This window comes from Equus asinus, chromosome 2 (genome assembly GCF_041296235.1).
Source record: "Equus asinus isolate D_3611 breed Donkey chromosome 2, EquAss-T2T_v2, whole genome shotgun sequence".
NCBI lineage: Eukaryota > Metazoa > Chordata > Mammalia > Perissodactyla > Equidae > Equus > Equus asinus.
In genome coordinates this window covers 181,772,898-181,793,499 of record NC_091791.1, presented here as the reverse complement: position 1 = coordinate 181,793,499, position 20,602 = coordinate 181,772,898, and the positions used below count along the sequence as shown (strand labels likewise).

At 35.2% G+C, this 20,602-nt stretch overlaps 1 protein-coding gene across 13 annotated transcripts in view; it reads right to left on the bottom strand.

The window, feature by feature from the left end:
* MIPOL1 (mirror-image polydactyly 1) overlaps positions 1–20,602 on the bottom strand; it is a 303,533-nt gene that overhangs the window by 99,219 nt on the left and 183,712 nt on the right. For all 13 annotated transcript variants that reach the window (XM_044765525.2, XM_044765526.2, XM_070504267.1 and 10 more), the window contains one exon: positions 5–99. In XM_044765525.2, the coding sequence (XP_044621460.1) occupies positions 5–99 (95 nt within the window). The remainder of the gene's footprint in view (positions 1–4; positions 100–20,602) is intronic.

The following is a 20,602-nucleotide window of genomic DNA, read 5'->3' as shown; positions in this document are numbered from 1 at the left end:
TTACCTGTAGTAAACCCGAAGTGTCTGGATTTCTTCTTCCAGTTGTTTGTACTGTTGAACTGCAGTTTCCCTGGCTTGTTGCATAGCTACCAACTTTGCCTACAAGTAATTAATATTTTAAGAAATTTAATATTAGTTTGGTACATTGAAATAGAGTACTATAGTATGAACAGGAGTTTTAAATTTCTGGTAGTTTACAACCTATCAGTATTTTTAGCAGTGTTTCGTAATTTCCCACAAAATAATCCAATTATATTAATAATAGAAACGCTCAAGACATGAACATATTAAATTCACCAACTTTGCTCAGTACTGAACTTCAACCTTATTCATCTGTATCATCAGATATACGCCCTTCTGCAATGTTTAACTTTATACACAGAATTCAGAATGTGGAACAGGGGTTCAGAGCACTATCTAGAGTAGAGATAAGCACAATGGGTATTTCACATACAAATTTAATGTGGCTCCACTGCCGATCACACTAGATTTTCCTTTAACTTTATTAATAGTAAAACTCAGAAAATTCTAAATATGTTGTTAAGCCATCTTTGATATTTAACATAAAAAAAATACACGACTACAACCCGATTCTTAGATATGATTTAACCTTTCAATTCCTTTTCTGCAAGAAAAAAAATCTCTAAAAGGAAAAGGGCAGCTATCCTGGATGTTAGAAATATTTTATTCAAGGGATGTTACTGTTCCTCTCTGCCTACAATATTCAAATTTTACAGGGCCTGCAAGTGGCTTTTCAATAGGTTCAAACTAGTAATTTAAAAAGAATTGCCACCATCCAATCATCACTCCCATTGGATTTCAGGCATAGATCAAAAGAGTTTTCAACATAACTTTTAAAAAATATGGTCCTGATAAGTCAGGTTTCAGTTTTGTTTATTTAAAGTATAATTCGCACGAATAGGTTGTCTTCCACTTAAATGGTGTCTGATAGATAATAAAGACTAAATTGCTAGCACACCTCACAAACTACACTAATGGCAATAATTAAAAAGCAATTGAAAGTCTGAAGACAGAAGTTTACTAATTTTGCTGAATTCATGATTTCACTGGAATTATTTTCTTGCATAAGAATGAAGTCACAGATCGTGAAATCTTGATCATAGGAAAATAAGTTAGTGTAATACAAGTGAACACTAGACAGTGCCACTTTTCTATTTTAACAGTGGTAAATTATAAAAACATGCAGCAGTTTGGATCTTTGTATATAAATTTAGGCACTAAATTAATTTGTTCTCTATCTGGGCTAGCAAATTCTAACAAAGAGCTACTTTTTAATTAATTTAAGATGTTTGAGTGCTTGAACATGCTATATTCTAGAATTATTGTTGAAACATTCTCAAAAATTATTAAAAAGCATTTAAAATAAAAATAGGTGGCTGGCTCTTGATGTCAATAATTAACAGCTTTGCCAATTTTCAGTATGCTATAAAATGTGGTTGAAATGGTAACTTGGAAGACGCAGATGCACACTGTGACGAATGGCAAGTCAAAAAAAATCACAAAAATAGGACATACCACTTTCAACTTACAAAACATAGGATATCCTATTGCATGTATTTAAAGAATATCAAATATTGGGCAGGTAATAGAGAATTTGCTAAACAAATATGTGACAATGCTAAATACCTTAGATGAGTATTTTGAAGTTTTTTTCCTGCAAACAAAAAAAAAACCAAAACAAAATACCCCAAAACCAAAAACCAAAACCAACAATGTCCTAGCAGGAAAATGCCATAACGAAGATTCCGCCTAAGAAATTTCTGCAGTGAAAATGAGGTCATGAAAACTTCAAATTCCTGCGCTTCAGGTAATATTGTACATTTCACTTTTCCTTCCACAGTCTGGTGGCTGGCACGAAATTTACCAACTCTAATTAATATAACTTAGTCAAACATTTGCTTATGGTTGGCTATGAAGATTTGGTGTTGCTTAACAATCCACTTCATTTATTAATTCCAAATGCCTTATCTTCTGTCGAGGCCCTGCTGACTATGTTCAGAGCCATTATAACCCTTCTGGCTCGACAACCTCCTTCCCCTACTTTATCAGATATATTCTTATCTGTCCAGCAGCTCCTTTTTGGGGAAATAGTCTTACCCTCTGTCACAGTGATCCTGTTCAGTCCTGGTGGCTAGGATGAACTTCCTTCGCCACCGCCTCAGGTATACATGACCCAGGTTGCTCAAACAGAATACTCCATCCCACTGGCCCCAGAGGAAAACCGAATCCTGATGACATCATTTGCACTCCTGGATCTCGGTATGCCAGACACATTCAGATCCATTCTTGGACTTTCTGGGTACATAAATCCTTTTTTTGTTGGCTTAGGCTGGTTTGAGTCGGATTTATATTACACGTAACGTAATAAAACTAATTTAAACGTGCGGTTTACTTCTACTGCATTTCCTAGTTTCATCATTAATATACAATTCCATCACACTGCAAGTCAAAAATAAATTTCATATCGCAAACATTAAGGAAATTAGCAAACAAGATGTTATTCCTGGTTTTTGGGAATATTAGTTCCATATTCCTGGCAATTAGTTCTATAAAAACTGGACTCATTCATTTATGTGTATGCTCACATAAAAAAATACATGCATTAAAAAATGACGAAATTCAAAGAGTGTAAGAAAACATACAACATAAAGTAAGTCTCGCTCCCACCTCCAACCTCAGTACCACAGATCCCCTCTCCTGAGATCACCAGTTACCTGTTTGTGCATCGTTCCAGAGACAATCTACACATATGGAAGCATGTGTGAACACTTGCAAATAAATACACCTATTTATGAAATTGACGGCATTCTTTACACACTGCAATAAATCTTGTTTTAAACTAAAAAAATAGTTTGCTATTTTGCTTCTTATTAAAACAAGAATCCTCCACCCCAATCTATGTGTCACACTCACTAGTCACATTTCCTTCCTTCCCTCCCACCTCCAAAGGGAAACACTTCCATGAATTTGGGCTTATTTTCAAGAATATTTTATACTTTTACTATATAGTTATGTACTTATAAATAATACTCCATGCTATTTATAGGTTATCAAACTCTATATAAATGATATTCTACATATGTCACAGACAATTGTTTTCTTGGTCAGTATTTTACTCTTGGCTCATTCATATTGATGTATGTATGTATTTTGACAATACTTACATCATACATTGTGAAGGTGTGCATTACATTGTGATTTTTTCTTTACTTTTGTTTTTTTCTCTACTTAGAGTAGATTAAATTTTCTATATTCTCCTTTTTACTGTACTGTTTAGAAACTATATATTTATATTCCACCTTGAAATTTTGCTTAAAATACTTAAAAAAAAATATTTTTGAGCAAAGCCTACAGTGAGTCAGAATTTCTATATATAATCATAATTTTAGGTAAACATTTTACACAAGTATAATACTTTTTCTACTTATAGTTATGCTTTGAGGTAAAATTAAAACATGTATGACATATCATCTAAGTATATCCATTGATGAAATTTTTAGGGTCAGGCTTATTGAGTTATAATTTACACAAAGTAAAAATTCACCCATTTTGATGCACATTTGTGTAAATTTTGACAACTTTATATAGTCGTGTAATAACCAAGATATAGAATATTTCCATCACCCCAAAATGCTCCCTTGTGTACCACTGCAGTCCATGCCCTCCCTTTTACACCCCGCCCCTGGCAACCACTTACGTGATTTTTATTCCTATAGTTTTGCCTTTTCTAGAATGTCATAAAAATGGAATCATATAGTAGACAGGCTTTTGAATTTGGCTTCTTTCACTTACTCTAACGCTTTTGGGATTCATTCATATTATTACATGTATCAGTGGTTCATTCCTTTATATCACTCAGTAGTATTCCCTTGTATGGATGTGCCAAATGCACAGCCATTCACCAGTTGAACAATTGAGTAGTTTCTAATTTTTGGCCATTATTAATAAAGCAGGTATAAACACTTGCATATAGGTCATTTTGTGGAAATATACCTTCATTTCTCTTAGGTAAATACCAAGGAGGGGTATTTTTGGGTCTTATCATAAGCGTGTATGTGTTTATACATATATATGTGTATATATATATTACAAAGTTATATATATTATGAGGAAACTGCCAAACTTGCTGCCTAAATTGATAAAACTTTAAAGCATCTGTGCTTAACTACAATAGCAACACCACTTGTGAATTCCTACTATGAGCTGCGCGTTGTACCAAGTGCTTGAAGTAAATTACTATAGTCTATCCTCGCAACCAACCTGTGAGCTAATTCCTATTATTCCTATTTTACAGGTGATAATAGTGACTGATAGGACTCAAATACAAATTCAGGCCTGTTTGGTACAAAACACCTATTTCCCTCTTACACCACACTATACAACATTCTGGGAGATTATATATATGCGTTAAATCGATCGATACTCTATCGTCAAGAACATATGCCAGACCACAAAAGTACTTATTCAGGAATTTGAAAAACAATACAAATGTATGGGCTCATAAGCGCTTGGTTAATTTGTAAAGGTCACAGCCATACTTGCAGGAGAAAGGACAAGCAGAGATGTACCAGATCCTTCTGAGCATGCCGCCTTTTACACATCACTCAAACCTTTCCACATGTAATTGTACTTTTTGTTCTTTAGTCTGACTCCTCAAAAACTTCATTCCAGTCTCCCTCCATACTCCACCCAAACTCAGCCCAAGGTAACAATGCAAGAAACTTGTTGCAGTCTTTCTGATAATTATGTGCATTATTTGTATTCAGTTCGGATCCGGAGAATGTTATTGGCACGAAGGAGCCTTGTAACTGGGAGTCGTCCGTGGATTTAGTCTCAGTAATGGGAACAACTGGGAGTCACGACTGTATTTAACCTTAGCTGCATCTTCTGCTTCTCTAAGGAACGTTCAAACTGTGTTGCTGCCTCACGTCTCCCCAACAGTCGTAGGACTTAAACATTCCGCTGCTTATTCCACCAAAATTTGCCTATAAAAACATTTGTCTTCTTGACTAAGACCTGCTCTTCTAAATCCACTAATTTTACTACTGTAACAAAAAATATTCTAAGCATCTATAGTCACAATTATATTTTCAAAACTCCCTAAACAAATTTTATAAACTTGTCACCAGATTTCACTGATGCTAAGATACTACTGATTTTAAAACACACCATAATTTTATGTAGAAAAATTGTACCAATTATACTTCTAAGACACCACCTATTTTAACAAGCATAAAGAAACCTTAAAAATGTGAAATGATTCTCAACCTAATATAGTTCCCTCCAAAACAGTAACACTCCCTTCCGAGAAATACCAAAATATCTTTTCCTGCCTGTAGCATGTGTTTTAAAATTTTTCACATCTCCTCACCCCACTCACACACAAAACCCATACCTTGTCCTTCCCTCTTGACTAGTGTTCTCTGTCAAACGAAGAGAACGGCAGCATTTGTGATGCTTTCTTTTGTTTTCTACGTAGGGAAAACCTTGAAGGATTGATTGCAATTTCCAATGGTGTACTCTCCAGTTTTTTCTCCTTCAGTTATGTGTCCTTTCATACTTACTTCCCAACCTGTAAAAAGTGTTGCTGAAAACAGCTGTAAGGAGCAGCTAAACTAGTCCCAGGTGAAACAATGGAATCAAATAATCATTTGATAACATCTATTGATAATAATAGAAGTTTACAGAATAATCAGTGCGTGTTTTACATCTTCAGTATCCTCTCACCGTACCTTAAAAAAAGTGTTTTCTTCTTGTGCTGTTATCTTTTCTTTTTGTTTCCAGTTTCATTAAGATGGAACTGACATATAACATTGTATCAGTTTTAGGTGTACAACACGATGATCTGACGTATGTATATATTGAGAAATGATTAGCACAATAATATTAGTCAATATCCATCACCTCACATAGTTACAATTTTTTTCTTGTGATATTAAGCTTTACTCTCCTAGAAACTTTCAAATATAGGGTATAGTATTTTAACTTTAGTTACTATGCTGTACATTACATCCCCAGAACTTTATTTACCTTAAGTGAATGAAAAAAAGGTTGGTTAACTAATATGAGGTTAGTCTGATAATTAAATATCTCTTGTTCTTAAACTCTCTCTTGAGCAATGCCATCTAAATAGGACAACTATTTGTACTGCTACTGTCTTAGAGATGAACTACATTGTTTCCTCAGAGTTTTATCTAGTAATTTAGAATGATGGACAATAAAGACTACACTGCTCACATCACCGAGCATTATTTGTTATGGATATTGTGGAGAAACTACTTTTATCTTATTTTAAAATCTTGTTATGTTTGGTTTGAATGTGTTTTTAATAGTAATAGTCTGATATAGTTAAGCCTTCCTTTGGCAACTCCAAGACCATTAATGGAAATCTGTTTTTATCAGAGAACAGAGGCATTTGATCTTATGCATGATATCTGCTAAATAAAGAAACATACAGTACAAATTAAATCACAGAACCAAATATGTCAGATATGAAAAGGATCTTAGAGGTAATATAGTCCCCTGTTTTTATAGGTGAGGAAATTATTCCTAATACAACTGTTTAGGGAACCATTTGGAAATTGTCCAAAGTTTCATAGCTGGTTAGAAGGAAAGTTGGAATTTGAATACAAGTATCCAGAAAACATTGCTTATTCTACTATACAGACTGCATTTTAATATGGTATAATTTAGTGTGTGTGTTAATTGTTTTAACAGAATTGTTTTACAGAGCAACCAAAAATATATAGACTGTGTTACACTATTGAACACATCTGGAAGATATTTAATTTGATATTTTCAAACAATAGGTTTAATTAGACAATTGCTCAAAGAATATGACTATAGCCATCCTAGTATTTGACTTTTAAACCTCAGAAGCAGTTTAAGAATCTAGTAAAGTTAACTAAATATCTTGCAAAAAGGTATCCAAAACAATTTAAAGCTATTATTAGGAGGATTAAAATGACCAGATTTCAATCACACCTCCCCTTCATAGGAAGATATGGATTGCTTACCACAGCATATTGCCACAGTGCACTGTTCTTTAAAGGTGATTCTTTAGAGGTTCTGTTTTGTCCTAAGGTAAAGCCTCTGAGACCAGGGATGATCAGACTCCTGACTCAGAAGCAGAAATATATGCACTGTCTACTGATCTGTGGTCTGACATGAGAGAGGGAAGAAAGCAGTTCATAATAGAAGCAGAAATCAAAGGCAGAAAATGATCCATGTACAGGGAGCAGACTCCACGAAGCAGAGAAAGGGAGAGTAGACTGAGGTTCACCAGAAAGAGGGCCGCACAGTGATGAAGAGCAAACTTGGGTTTGGCTAGCAGCCATTAGCTCCACAACCCTCAACAGGGTAGGGTGTCTGAACTTCAATTTTATTATTGGTAAATGGGGGCGATAATACCCATCTCACAGGATTATTATGCAATTATAAAATGAGATAACTAAATATATGATATAGCCATATCAAAGTGAACAAATATGTAAGCTATTTTTAATAGATTCAACTGAGCCTCTGATGTGAAGTTACTGTGGCAATAAGTGATGTCACTAAGAAGAGCACTGTACCAAGTAACACGTGAATAAGGTAGAAGGCATTGGGGTTAAAGTGCAAGTTCAAGCCATGTGGTGGTCTAGAGCAGGGTCATAGTGTCCAGATATGAAATATTTTAGACTTGTGGGCCATACGGTTTCTGTTGCAACTACTCAACTTTTCTTGCAGCATAAAGCAGCCATAGACGATATGTAAATGAACAGGGATGGCTATGTTCCAACAGAACTTTATTTACAAAAACAAGCAGCTGGTCCAGAGGCTATGGTTTGCAGACTATGGACCTGGAGGGTCAGAGACTACAGGTTTGCACAGAGCCCAGAATATCTGCCAGTCTTTATAAGTTTCTGGTTAGTTGTCAGGTACCAGAAAAAGTGAAAAAAGGGAAATGCTAACCACGTTTTCAATACACGTGTTTTGTCTAGAATGAACATGTTTCTGGGGGCAGTTTAAACACCTGAAATTCACACTGTTCCAGAACAGGTTCTTCAGGGCACATTATAATAAAAACGAAAAAAGGAGTTAATGCTTAGTTGTATGGTAACCATGTGCTTGCGTGGTAACATTGCATTGTGACAGGAAATCATCTTGCTGGGGAGGCATGATTTCATCTATTATACACAAAGCAAAACAAACAAATAAAAAAACGTTGTAGTTTTACATTGTTAACTTAGTTTTAGTTAATTTGATGTTAATATAGTTTCAACAGCATTCTCTTTATTAGTGTTTGCACGGCATATCTTTTGTATATCTTTTTAATTTCAATCTTTTTTATATGCCTAGGTTTAGATGTGATTATTATAAATAGCGTATATTATTTTTTATAGTCTAATAATCTTTGTCTTCTAACTGGAACATTTGATCCTCTTACATTTAATGTAACTACCAATAAATTTCAGCTTAAATCTATAACTTACTATGTGCTTTCCATTTGTCCCACTAGTGCCATTACTTTTTTCTTTTTAAATTACCTTTTCCTGTTATCTTTTAGATTGATTCTTTTCTTATAATACTATTTCCCCCTCTTTAATTTTGAATGTAATATATTCCTTTGTATTCTTTTAATGGTTATCCCAGAAACTACAAGATATAAGATTGACTTATCAAAAATCTAATATTAATACTTCTGGACAAAGAAAGTACCTTAAAACTGTTTAACTCTATTTACTCCTCTCTCAACTTATTTGTTACTCTTTTTTTAAATGCATTCTAATTCACTTTATTTAGGTTTAAACCTCAAAGAACATTATTAATATTATTTTGTTGAATCAATGTACACATATTTGTCACTTTCCTCTTTTGCTTTTTTCCTTCCTGACTCGGAGGCTCCCTATGGAATCATCTTCATTCTGTTTAAACAACAGCTCTTGAAAGTTTCTTTAACACAAAGCTGAAAATGAGTAACTCAATTTTTAGTTGTCTGAAAATGTTTCTATTTCATATTCATTCTCAGAGGATATTCACGCTGGGTATGTAATTCTAAACTGGCAATTATTTTCTTTCAGAACACTGAAAGCATTATTCCAATGTCTCCTGACTTCCATTACTCTGTTGAGCAGACCTTTGTAACTTTAATTGTTGCTCATTTGAAACTAATCTGTCTTTTTCCTTTGGCTGGCTACTTTTATAATTATCTCTTTGATGTCAGAATTCTTCTATTTCATTATGATGTGATTAGGTTATAAGATTCTTATCTTACTATGGATGGATATCTTTCATCAGTTTTAGAAAAATCTCAGTTGTTTTCTGTTCTGATAACGCTTTTCCTGGATTGTCTGTATTCTCTCCTTTTGGGAGTCCAATTAAATGTTTGTTGGGCTATCTTACTCTAAATCTCCTAATTTTTGTTTCCTCTATCAGTGTTGTATCATAGGCAAATTTTCAGATATATTCCAATTCATGTCTTCTGGCACACTAATTCTTTCTTCAGTTGTATATAATCTGATGTTTAAGTTCTCCTAGAGTATTTTACATCAAAATTTTGTCTTTTACTTTTTTGAACTTGCATGTGATTCTTTTTCAGATTTGCCTGGTGTTTCCCAGAAAATGCTTGTGGTTTATTCATGGATGTGATTCAAACTCTATTTATTTAAATATTGGTTAAAGCATTTCATACTTAGCTACTCTATGTTCTTTAGATGACTTTATTGTATGGGGTGTGTGTGTGTGTGTGTTTTGGGCCTGTTATATCTGTTGACTGTCATTCATGATGGTTTTCTTCCTCATGTGTTTGACTGATCTTTGTTTGTAAATTCATATTTTCCTGATAATCATCTATGGAAATCCTGCAGGACTAAATTTGGGATGCCTTCTTCTGAAGATGGTTTGTGTCTGCTTCATCAAGGAGCCAGGGGAGACGATTCCTAGATAAAGTTCGAGAAGCCTGGATTAATGTTGGAGTTTCTGGCTCGGCTCCCTAGCCTTGCTGCTGGTCTAAGGATTGGGATCCCAAATGAAGATCAAAGTACTTCTATACGTGTTTGCCTTTGGTGCAGCTGTGGACCCTCTGTTTGTTTACTATTGGGGAAGAAGGTGGCTCTGGTTCAACTCCCTCCCAATTTTTTGATGAAGTAGAATCTTTGGAAGATTTCCTCGATTTTTTGTGAGTCTAGCAATGCATGAAAATTACATTTTGTCTGGGACCTGGCAGGGTAGCAGCACAAAGGTTCCCACAGTATCTTCTTGCCACAGTGCAGGAAGGAGAAGTCTATATTGAAATTTAACACACATCACACTATCAGAAATAGACCAAACCTTTTCTAATTTAACATTTAGAATTCTTACATTTGGTATATTAATTGGGTTATTCATTTCAATAATTTTCCTGAATTGTTTTTAAATAGAAAAGATCCCCGTGAAGGTTTCAGATTGCCATTTGCAAGCCCTTCTCTGAAAACAATCCACTGTGGGGCTGTCTAGTCTAAAATGCAAATATATGAAAAAGTAAAGTAAAATTTTGGATACAGTCATCCTAATGATATTTTTCTCTTTTAACATTGTTTGATGGAACTACTGGAGATAAAAAGATTGGCTACATAAGAATTTTGATCAGATGGTGAAGAGCATCATGGGATAAATTTCCAGTATCATCACTTTTAAGCCCTGTATTAACTAGTGTGACGTTAGTGTTTCTTTTGCTTCCTGTCTTTAAACCACAATCTCTCTCGTTCTACAATAAACAATATAAATTAAGAATTAAAACTATTTAAAACAGTGTCATGGTCAGAATCACTATAGCAGCTGGCACGGTTCAGACGAATGACAAACTGTGTCCTAAGCTTGTCCTGTGTCCAAAATCCAATAACTGCTACCCATTCTCTTTTTTTTTTTTTGCTGAGGAAGACTGGCCCTGAGCTAACATCCATGCCCATCTTCTGCTACTTTATATGTGGGACACCTACCACAGCATGGCATGTCAAGTGGCGCCATGTCTGCACCTGGGTCTGAACTGGCGAACCCCGGGCCGTCAAAGCGGAACGTGCACACTTAACCACTGCGCCATTGGGCCGGCCCCCGCATATTTTAATTTAACATTAGAAGTTTTCATAGTCTCACTTTTTTATAAAAGGGAAGATATAATAAGTAATTATCTAATTGATACAATATTGAAAAGTAGAAATTGAAACATTACCCACAATTGCCTTTAACAATTGTGAATCCTTTAGGAAAAAATTCCATGAGGTGAGAGAACCACTTGTTAGGAAACGATTTAATTAAACCCTCTCAGTTTTTAAGGTTATAAGTAAAAGTTAATGTCAGGAACAGAATCTAAGCCCAGAACTCTTGACTACCAGTTTAGCAAATAATCTGAGTCTGTGCATTAACTACTTTGCCAACCTCTTCTCCAACTTTAAACATGTCAATTCATCCTATTGTGATGACTCCAGAGGTGACACTGTTTACTCTTAATTTCTAGCTCTTTTTCCATTCACTGTCATTTACTTTGAAGTCTTCTTTTTACTTTTTAGTTTTATGATATCATAAAATATTTGTATGATATTATTTTTAAGCCATAAGTAATTTAATATATTTGTTTTTGAACCATTTCCTTGTCCGTTAATTCAGACTGTGGAGGCTTTATCTTTCTGTTGAATGAACCCTATCTCAGAAGATACTACCATGATCTTACATTTGTTGCTAGGTAGATCCAGGTGATCTCTGGCCCCTGAGACTTGTGGATTATACCTCTGCAAGTCATTCCTACTGACAGGTACAAAACCACTGACCACCTCATTGGCTTCACTAATAACCTCCTCCATCACTTAATGAGATTTGCCTCTTCTAACATCTAGAAAAGTTAATCATGCAGTATTTATAGTCCTTAGAGAATATCTATTAAATTACTGAATTTCTGTCTACAACATCACTTGTTCTCAAGGTCATTTCCTCAGGAAAAAAAAAATTATGTGCAAGAAAACACTTAAATCATCAGCTGGAATGTGAGTTCCCCAAAAAGTCCATTCTCCTTTCTCATGGCATGATACATTCCTTTCCCTAAGCTTGCCTTCTCTGGAACTACCTAAGAACATGAGCACACAGAGAAAATTAAATTCTTACTTAAACTCAAGAAGCAAACATTTCCCAAAATGACAAGATTCCCCTCCTTTCCACTTGAGTCGTAAACATTTCTCTACATGCCAGTGCCCTTCTATTTAGCTAGAATTTTAGTCAGCAGTATTTTGTTTATTTGTTTAGGATCGTGTATGTTTTTTCACTACATCTATGATACTTCATCACCTGAACACCTGCTGAACCAAACTTGTCTTGCCAGCAAAAAATTTTGAAATTATGCAATCTGCAATTCAGTCCATGGCAAGCACTTGGGTAGAATTTCTTCTATACCTTTCAACATACCTAACAACAATTAAAGAACAGCCTGCATAGAAATATCACCAACTGGAAAGTTAGTGAAGCGAGTTTAATCAGGTGAACTTGACTAACATTTTAGCTAAGGGCTTTTCAGAGACTCATACTAAATAAGTACCATAATCATTTTCTATCAAATTAATCTTAACATTAATAGAAAATTTTATGAATATATTAAAAGGAAAAGCAGTATGATTATGTGATCTCAATTAATAAAAATAACTTTTTCACTTATCACAAAGTTCTCATATATATATATAGGCTATAAAGACAATGTAAAAGACTATTGAAAGGGCTACTGAACAATCAGCCATGATAACTGGAAAAATATATTCTTGAAGAAAGGAAAACAACATCTCAGTAAGTTATGTTTTACACAGAAAATTTTAAAATAGGAAACAAGTATATTTTCAAACATGTAAACACTAATATATAACTAGCAAAAATCTGTAATAAAAAATAAATATAAAGCTTTATAACCAGGCTATATGAAAGATTTTTACTGAAACAGTTCATAATTAAATATAAGTACTGAAAGAATTCAAGTAAGTGAAATGTTAAAGTATAAAACTCTCATTTGTGAAACAGTTTTACTCAGGTTTCTAAGACTAAGCCAGTTAACTTCCTATTCATCATAAAAATCAACAAGAAATAACTGAAGTTATCTGAATTAAAAGCACATCTTTAAAAAGATCAAAACACATTTTAAAGAAAAACAGACCATAAATAAATTAAATAATTTATTCATAAATAAGTTAGAAGTTTTCTCAAATACTTTAAGTTGATACATAGGTATTAAAAACAGCAACTAAAGTTTTTAAGAGATGAGTTTAGCTTTCCAGCCAAGGAAGACGGATTGTTAAACCTGACTTCATTTCTGTTAATCAACATATATAACTTAAACAACAATTCTGTGTCTGAATGTGGACATTATGTAAGAGTTGTGTCTAAGGATGTGAAAAGCATAAAAAAAGAGAATTCCCTGTTTCCTTTTGGATGCTGCAGACAACAGCAACACAGCCTAGGGCACACTGCTGCGGATTTTAACTGTTGTATGGAACTACTCAAAATGCTTTTGATCCATTTTATCTTGCAAGTTAGCAAAGAAATGTTGCAATAAGAAACACCAACAAAGATCTGAAAAAGTTAAGCTCTGGATTACCATATTGTGTTCTCCTGCCATTCAATGCTTCATACAAAGGCAGTGGTGTTCAAAGTAAGGGGGAAAAAAAGTGGAGGGAGAGAGAAAAAAGAGAAACTGGTCTCAGAAAGCGCAAAGCACAAAGTCAATAATATTCCTCTACATCCCTTCTTTTTCACAGATTGGATGTTAAAAGAGTTGCAGCAATTAGGCTTTTGTTAATTACCAGCTGTTGAAACAGATGTGTGGACTATCCTTATTAGTCAACAGCTGGGTGAGAAGAACAATTGATGCTCCCTAAAACCAACAGCCAGCTGCTCTGCAGTAATTATCTCCAATTAATAATACAGGTGATAAAGGCAAAAAGCTCCTATCCCTCTGTTTCAATAACTTGGGCAGTTTCAATAACAACGGCTTTATCATTACACAGTGATAGAGAATACATTTATGACGGCAAGTAAGGTTGTGTATCAGAGCCGCGTTAAGTCTATGGTAGTTTCCATTATGCAACTCCTGGAGAAGGAATCAGACAAGTGCTAAAAGTAGAAGCAAACATTCTGTGGGCTTTTATTTATCACATTTCAAATGTCACTGCCGACTTCCTTCTCTAGTACTGACAATAACAGCTAAGCACTTAAGTTCCTTGAAAAAGAGAAGCATAACTAAAATTTGCTCTTTTTGATTTCCAGGTGTTTTCGCTGATCACGTTTTATATGCAGTTCACTGCCTAAAGACCAGTGTCTTGTTCCCTAGCTTACATTTCCTAGGTGACGGGTAGAAGCAATTTTACCAAACCGAAAAAGAATTTATTTCATAGCAGTACACATTCTTTCATGTGTAAAGAGACATCAGCAGAACAAACAAGAAAACAAAAAATAAAACCGAATCTCATTTTGTAGACACCATCTTATGATATCACATATTCAAGTTTCTAATTATCATAACGTTAAAAAAGAAATATCACAATGGAGCATACTAATAAAATAGCAATAATTACATGTTTAAAAATTACTTTTGCTATTTTCTATTGTTAAATGTTCATATTACGATTTCACTTAAAAGAAATGTAAAACAAAGATTTAAACATGCCAGGCATCCATCTCTATCCTACAAAAGAGGTGTCCACAAGAATGTACAACCATATCTATTCACTAATTAGAGAACACTTAAAGACACTGCCTTTCTGAAAACCAGGATTAGAGCTGGATGAATACACCCCTTTCACAAACCTTCCTCACGTCTCTGTTGGGTCATCATAAGCAGCTTGTTCTTCCAGCAGTAAATAGAAAAGCCTACCGATTATCAGTTCTGGACGCCTCCGTCAGGCATCAGGACAATTAATAGGGACAGAAACTTTCAACAACATGCAAATAAATCATTTCATCAAAAGAGATTCTAATGAAAAAATGAAGAAAAACAAACTTCCTAAAGCATTATTACTTATGTTGTCACTTGGGCACTATGGCTTTCTGATATGAAAAATATTAGCCACGAAAAACTCTCACCACCTTCTATGCAGTTATGGTTCCTAAAATAGGAATTCCAACATTTATATCATTACAAACAAGAGAATTAAGCACATTACCCCCCCCAAAAGATTATCCATTTCTATGAAACTAACTTCCTGAGAGAATCTGTAGTATTTCAAATTCTATAATTTATAGGAAATCTCTTGATATATGGAAGCCAACAAAATGTGTAGATAGTGGAACAAACTGTTAGCTTTCACATTTGAAAATCTTTATCAGGCCACAGAATTTATTCTGTGATTTCTCAATTCTAAGAAAAGACTTAATTTCTCAGCATGGTAGTAGTGAGAGCAAATATCTTCTGTCCTGACACCGGAGCAGCCCTGTTTTCCCTCTGACTACCCAGGAATATTGGAAAAGTACACAAGAGATACAGCAGCTGATCACGCTTTTCTCTTCTCTGTGGAAATGAACAGGTTGTGATTACCATCTAACAAGCCCATCACGTTTTATTAACCATGAAGGGCAGCCTTGGCTACTTCTGAAGCAAGAGGGCTGTCCTCTCATTGTATCTGAGGTGATCTAAACAGAGAAGGCAGAACTGAAACCTATTTTGAAGCAACGGTTCCTAAGCTCCATGCTGTTTAAAAATAAGCCAAGGAATTTATATCCTCTCCCCTCTGCAGAAAAAGTAATGGCAATATGTAGCGAACATCTGATTGTTGTACACAATTCCTCTAAACGCTGCCTTTTTTGAAGTGTAAAAATAGCCAGGCGTAACCCAGAACAGTACTCAAGGATTCAGAGCTGCTTTCAATAGGGGGCACTGGAGAGATCTCCTTTTCACACCAATTTGGATGCATCTCAATTTAAGAATTTTTTGTATGATTTAGTTACCTGGGATAAACACCTGCATCAACTCATCTATAACGTCTGTTCTCTCTGGTAAGCGTGCCTTCCTACCTGACTCATGGCGGACTCATAAACTTCCTGCCCCTTAAGCCTTTCACAGCTCTCCCCAAAGACAGTTCTTCCTTGGCTTCACTTCAGCCTGTGTCTATATCTGTGAGAGCATTCATCTAACTACATCTGCAGTTTTTGGTACATTTATCTCCCCAATAGATGGCAAATTTCTTTTCCTTTTTGTATTCAAAGCATGTAGTATATAAGCTCTCACTTAACATTTTCAGTGAACATAGTACTAAAGAGTAACAAAGATATTTGTCTAGTAATTGTTCAAAAAGTAAATTTTTATAAATATAAATGTCCTATAAAGATACAGTTAAGCTAGGTTGACCTACCATGCACATCCCCATGAATAGGAAAATCTATCCCCTTAACTGAAATAATCAACTAGGCTTTACTGAATCTCAGATTCAAGACACTAATTCCAGTTTTATATCACCTCATAATGGATATACCTAATAAATAAAGGGAAAACTTCTAAAGCAAAAAGATGATTTTTTAAAACCTCCTCTATCCACACCTAGAGTTTACTCGTAATAGTTTAAAACTATAGTTTCATGCCATATTTTAGATTTCTCTTGTTGAATGTAACATATTTTGAGAATCTTTTCTCAACACATATTCCAATTAAAATTCTTATCATTGCTTTAAGTTTACAAATTTTAAGACATACTAGCTTCCACTGATTCTTATACATCATCCTTCCCTCTTTTGAGATGTTTTCTTTTTTTGTTTTTTTTTTCTCTAAAGATTGGAACCTGAGCTAACAACTGTTGCCAACCTTCTTCTTCTTTTTTTTTTTTCCTGCTTTCTCTCCTCAAATCACCCCAGGACACAGTTGCATATTTTTTAGTTGTGGGTCCTGCTGGCTGTGACATGTGGGATGCCGCCTCAGCATGGCCGGATGAGCTGTGACATATGCACCCAGGATCCGAACTGGTGAAACTCTGGGCCTCCCAAGCGGAGCGTGCAAACCTAACCACTTGGCCACGGGGCTGGTCCCTGTTTTACTTTTCCTTAGCTAAAATACTACTTCAAGTAATTCCCCCAGAAAGGATAAATAGGTACTTTCTGAGCCTTACTTGTTAAAAAATAAGTCTTTGTTTTGGCCTCTTGTATAAATGATATTTTGGCTAGATATAGCATTCTTAAATTGTAGTCTTTTCCTGTAAGATTTATAAGCATAGTTATACCTTCTAGTTTTGCAGGTGAAAAGTTTAATGCCAGTATGATGCTCTTTATCTTGGAAATAATTTTATACTGGAAAGGTGTACCACTTTCTCTTTATCATTAGAGCACAGATATTTTACCCAGATATGTCTATCTACTTAACATATGTATATAAATTTACATATATAAGTATGTAATTGAAGAAAATTATTCTATCCAGTTATGCACTTTCAATTTGATGACTTGAGTTTTCCTTCACTTCAAGAGTTTTCTTCTAACATTTCTTTGGATATGGTTTCTCTTAATCTACTCCTTTCACTTCTACAGTTATCCTCCTGTTTTTCACATATTAGGTTTTATTTGTTGATCATTTCACTCCATTTCTCTGTATTTTTGCTTAGTGTTCCTCCCTTTTTTCTCCCAGATAACTAATTAGACTTTTGTCCCTGATCATTCTCATATTCAAGTCACCTGTTATATCTTCTTTTAAATGTTGGTTTATTTTGATCACTCCTTCAAAATATCTCTTTGACTCTCCATAACAAGTCATTTCAATTTTTAAAATTTTCTTCTTGCAATAAAATAGCCTCAATCAGAGCCAACTTTGTGGTAGAACAGGGTCTATCTCCATGAAACAATCAAATTCCCTGAATTATACATGGACTCACAAACCTATTCATATCAGCTAGTATGGGTTCCCTAAACACATTTGAAAACTGGCACATTTGGAATAGTGATGATGAGCAAGTGCGAGTAATAAGTAGTTTCTCCATTACGCAGATTGGCAAGTTTCCATCAGGGCATAATCATTAACTGGACAGAGATGGCTTCTTTCCAAGATATGGGGACCTACTGGAGCTCAGGTAGTCAGGTGAAAAACAACCTTTATTCCATCACTTCTTTCCATATTATTCATTCAAACTTTTTAAAGTCATATTTGTTTTCCTTTTGTGTAAGTGGTGAATAGTCCTCCTTCTGGATCATACAGTTGACTCCATACAGAGTTAGTACTGGCCCTGCAAAGTGTTCACCGAACTCTGTCCTATCCTTACCAATGAACTCCAGTCCTGGTATTTTCAACTACCAACTGCACATCTACCTCAAGCACTTCATTCATGAAACACTCTAACAGCCTCCAGGTCCATCTCGTCTGCCTTCCTGTGCCTGCCTTAATTAATCCCACTGAAATCTGTGAGATTTCTTTGTCCAACTCTGATATTATCAAATCACACATGTACCACTTCTTCTGGAAAAAAATTTCAGAGCTTGCCTAATTTCCACTTAACTAAGTAAAATCTCCTCTGTTTCAGTTTCAAGAGCCCACTCTACAACTTCTGAGTTGTCCATAGGGTGACCGACTGTTCTCAAAAACCGTTTCATGGGATGTAAAAAGTCCTGGTCTTCAGTAACAGGTGCAGAAGGTTGGAGGGAAAGTACAAACTCATACGGTGGACCAAAAACCAGGGCTAAAAGCAATACTCGTTTTAGTGTCTGATGGATACAGCATAGATTATCCTGCAGTTGTTTTTTCCCCTGGCCACTAATGTTAGCAACCATGATTTGTGGTTCACAATCATGGATCTTCCATTATTGCGTCACTCCTGGTGATGCAACTTTAGTTCAACCTAAGCACTCTGTCAATGTGAGAGTTTACAGTTCATCCCTGACTTCTCTGTGCATTAAATGTTGTGCTCTGTATCAAGATAGTGCTAGTTTAATTTTTAACTTTATGAATATTATCACCATGTTTTCTAAGAGTTCAGATAATGACAATGAGAATGATGACAATACCAATGCCGGTATGACCCAGACATCACCGAAAATGAAGTGCTAAATGGAAGGACAAATAGAACTGGATTAGGGAGATAAGTAACCAAAACAGAATATGCTGCAAAATATACAGAGAAAAATTTGGGATTGGGCATGCTGGAGGAGGGGACGTAAAGCACAAATGGAAACTGAACCTCACAAGTCTGGGATGAGATAGGCAAGTATTTCTAAATCAATGAAAAATTTTTTTGTCTCCCAAAATCACACCAATGATAGCAGCTGCTGAATTAGCCTGTGCATACTATGTGGAGTATATTATTATATTGTTTCCTTGGTTGGTCTATGAAACGGAGTAAAATTTCATATAATGGATCAAAATCACATAGATCAGTGGTTCCCATAACTGGCTACATATGAGAATCACCTGGAGAACTTTAAAAAAATATAGATTCTCAAACTCCATCACAGACCCACTGACTCAGACCCTCTGAGGGAGGGCTTTGGAATCTGTATTTAAAAAAAACTCCACAGGTGATTTTGAGACACAGCTGATCCACAGACTACCATTTGGAAACGACTGTCATGACAGGAGAATATAGGACTGAGAGCAAGGCAGATGGCAGGGCCCTGAAAAGAAGGAGGGACAGCATCTCCTCTAAGACAGTAGGAAAGCAAACAAGGATGAGGTTGACAGTTCATACTTACTAGACCCATTTTCTCTGTGAAGTAAAAAACGAATCTATCTTTTCAAAGTGACAGAGGGGAGAATACTAGAATAAGAGCTCCAAAAAGAAGAATGGAGGTTAGAAACGGCTAGTGTAGAGATGCTGCTGAAAGAATTGCTAAGGAGCACTGAAGATGAAACTGAGGTTGAAAATAAAGCCAGTCTTAGCAACTGGCTCAACTGGCTAATCATATTTTACAGCAGTTTAGGATTAAGAATAGACAAGAAAGGGGCAGGCCCCATGGCACAGTGGCTAAGTTTGGCATGCTCCACTTCGGTGGCCTGGGTTCACAGGTTTGGATCCTGGGTGCAGACCTACACCACTTGTCAGCCATGCTGTGGCAGTGACCCATATATAAAGTGTAGGAAGACTGGCACAGATGTTAGCTCAGGGCTAATCTTCCTCAAACAAAAAAAAGAGGAAGATGGCAACAGATGTTAGATAGGGTTAATCTTCCTCAGCCAAAAAAAAAAAAAAAGAAAAAACCGAATAGAGAAGAAATTGTACTATATATATGCTGACATCACTTGAACAATATAGCGGTGATAAATCTGTGATGGATCTATAATTCAGACCACATCTGAACCTCCCTTATGCCTCAGTTTCCCAAACTGAGTAATAGGAAACTAGTAACAGGAGATATTAACTTGTGCTAAGGGAATGAAGCGTTCCCTGGTCATCTAAGTGTCCCTGATGTCCTTTAAATCTCTTTTAGAGATGCACAAATAACATTAGAATATTAAAGACTAAGAAATCCCACAAAGAAACTTGTTTAATTTTGCTTAACAAGTATGCAAACATTTTCAGGGAAAGACACCTATTAGCAATCTCTCACTATGATATTCCCAGTTTTGGAAACTGCAAAATATCTATTTATCACATTACTTTTGATCTATTTCATGCAAGACACTCAAGTA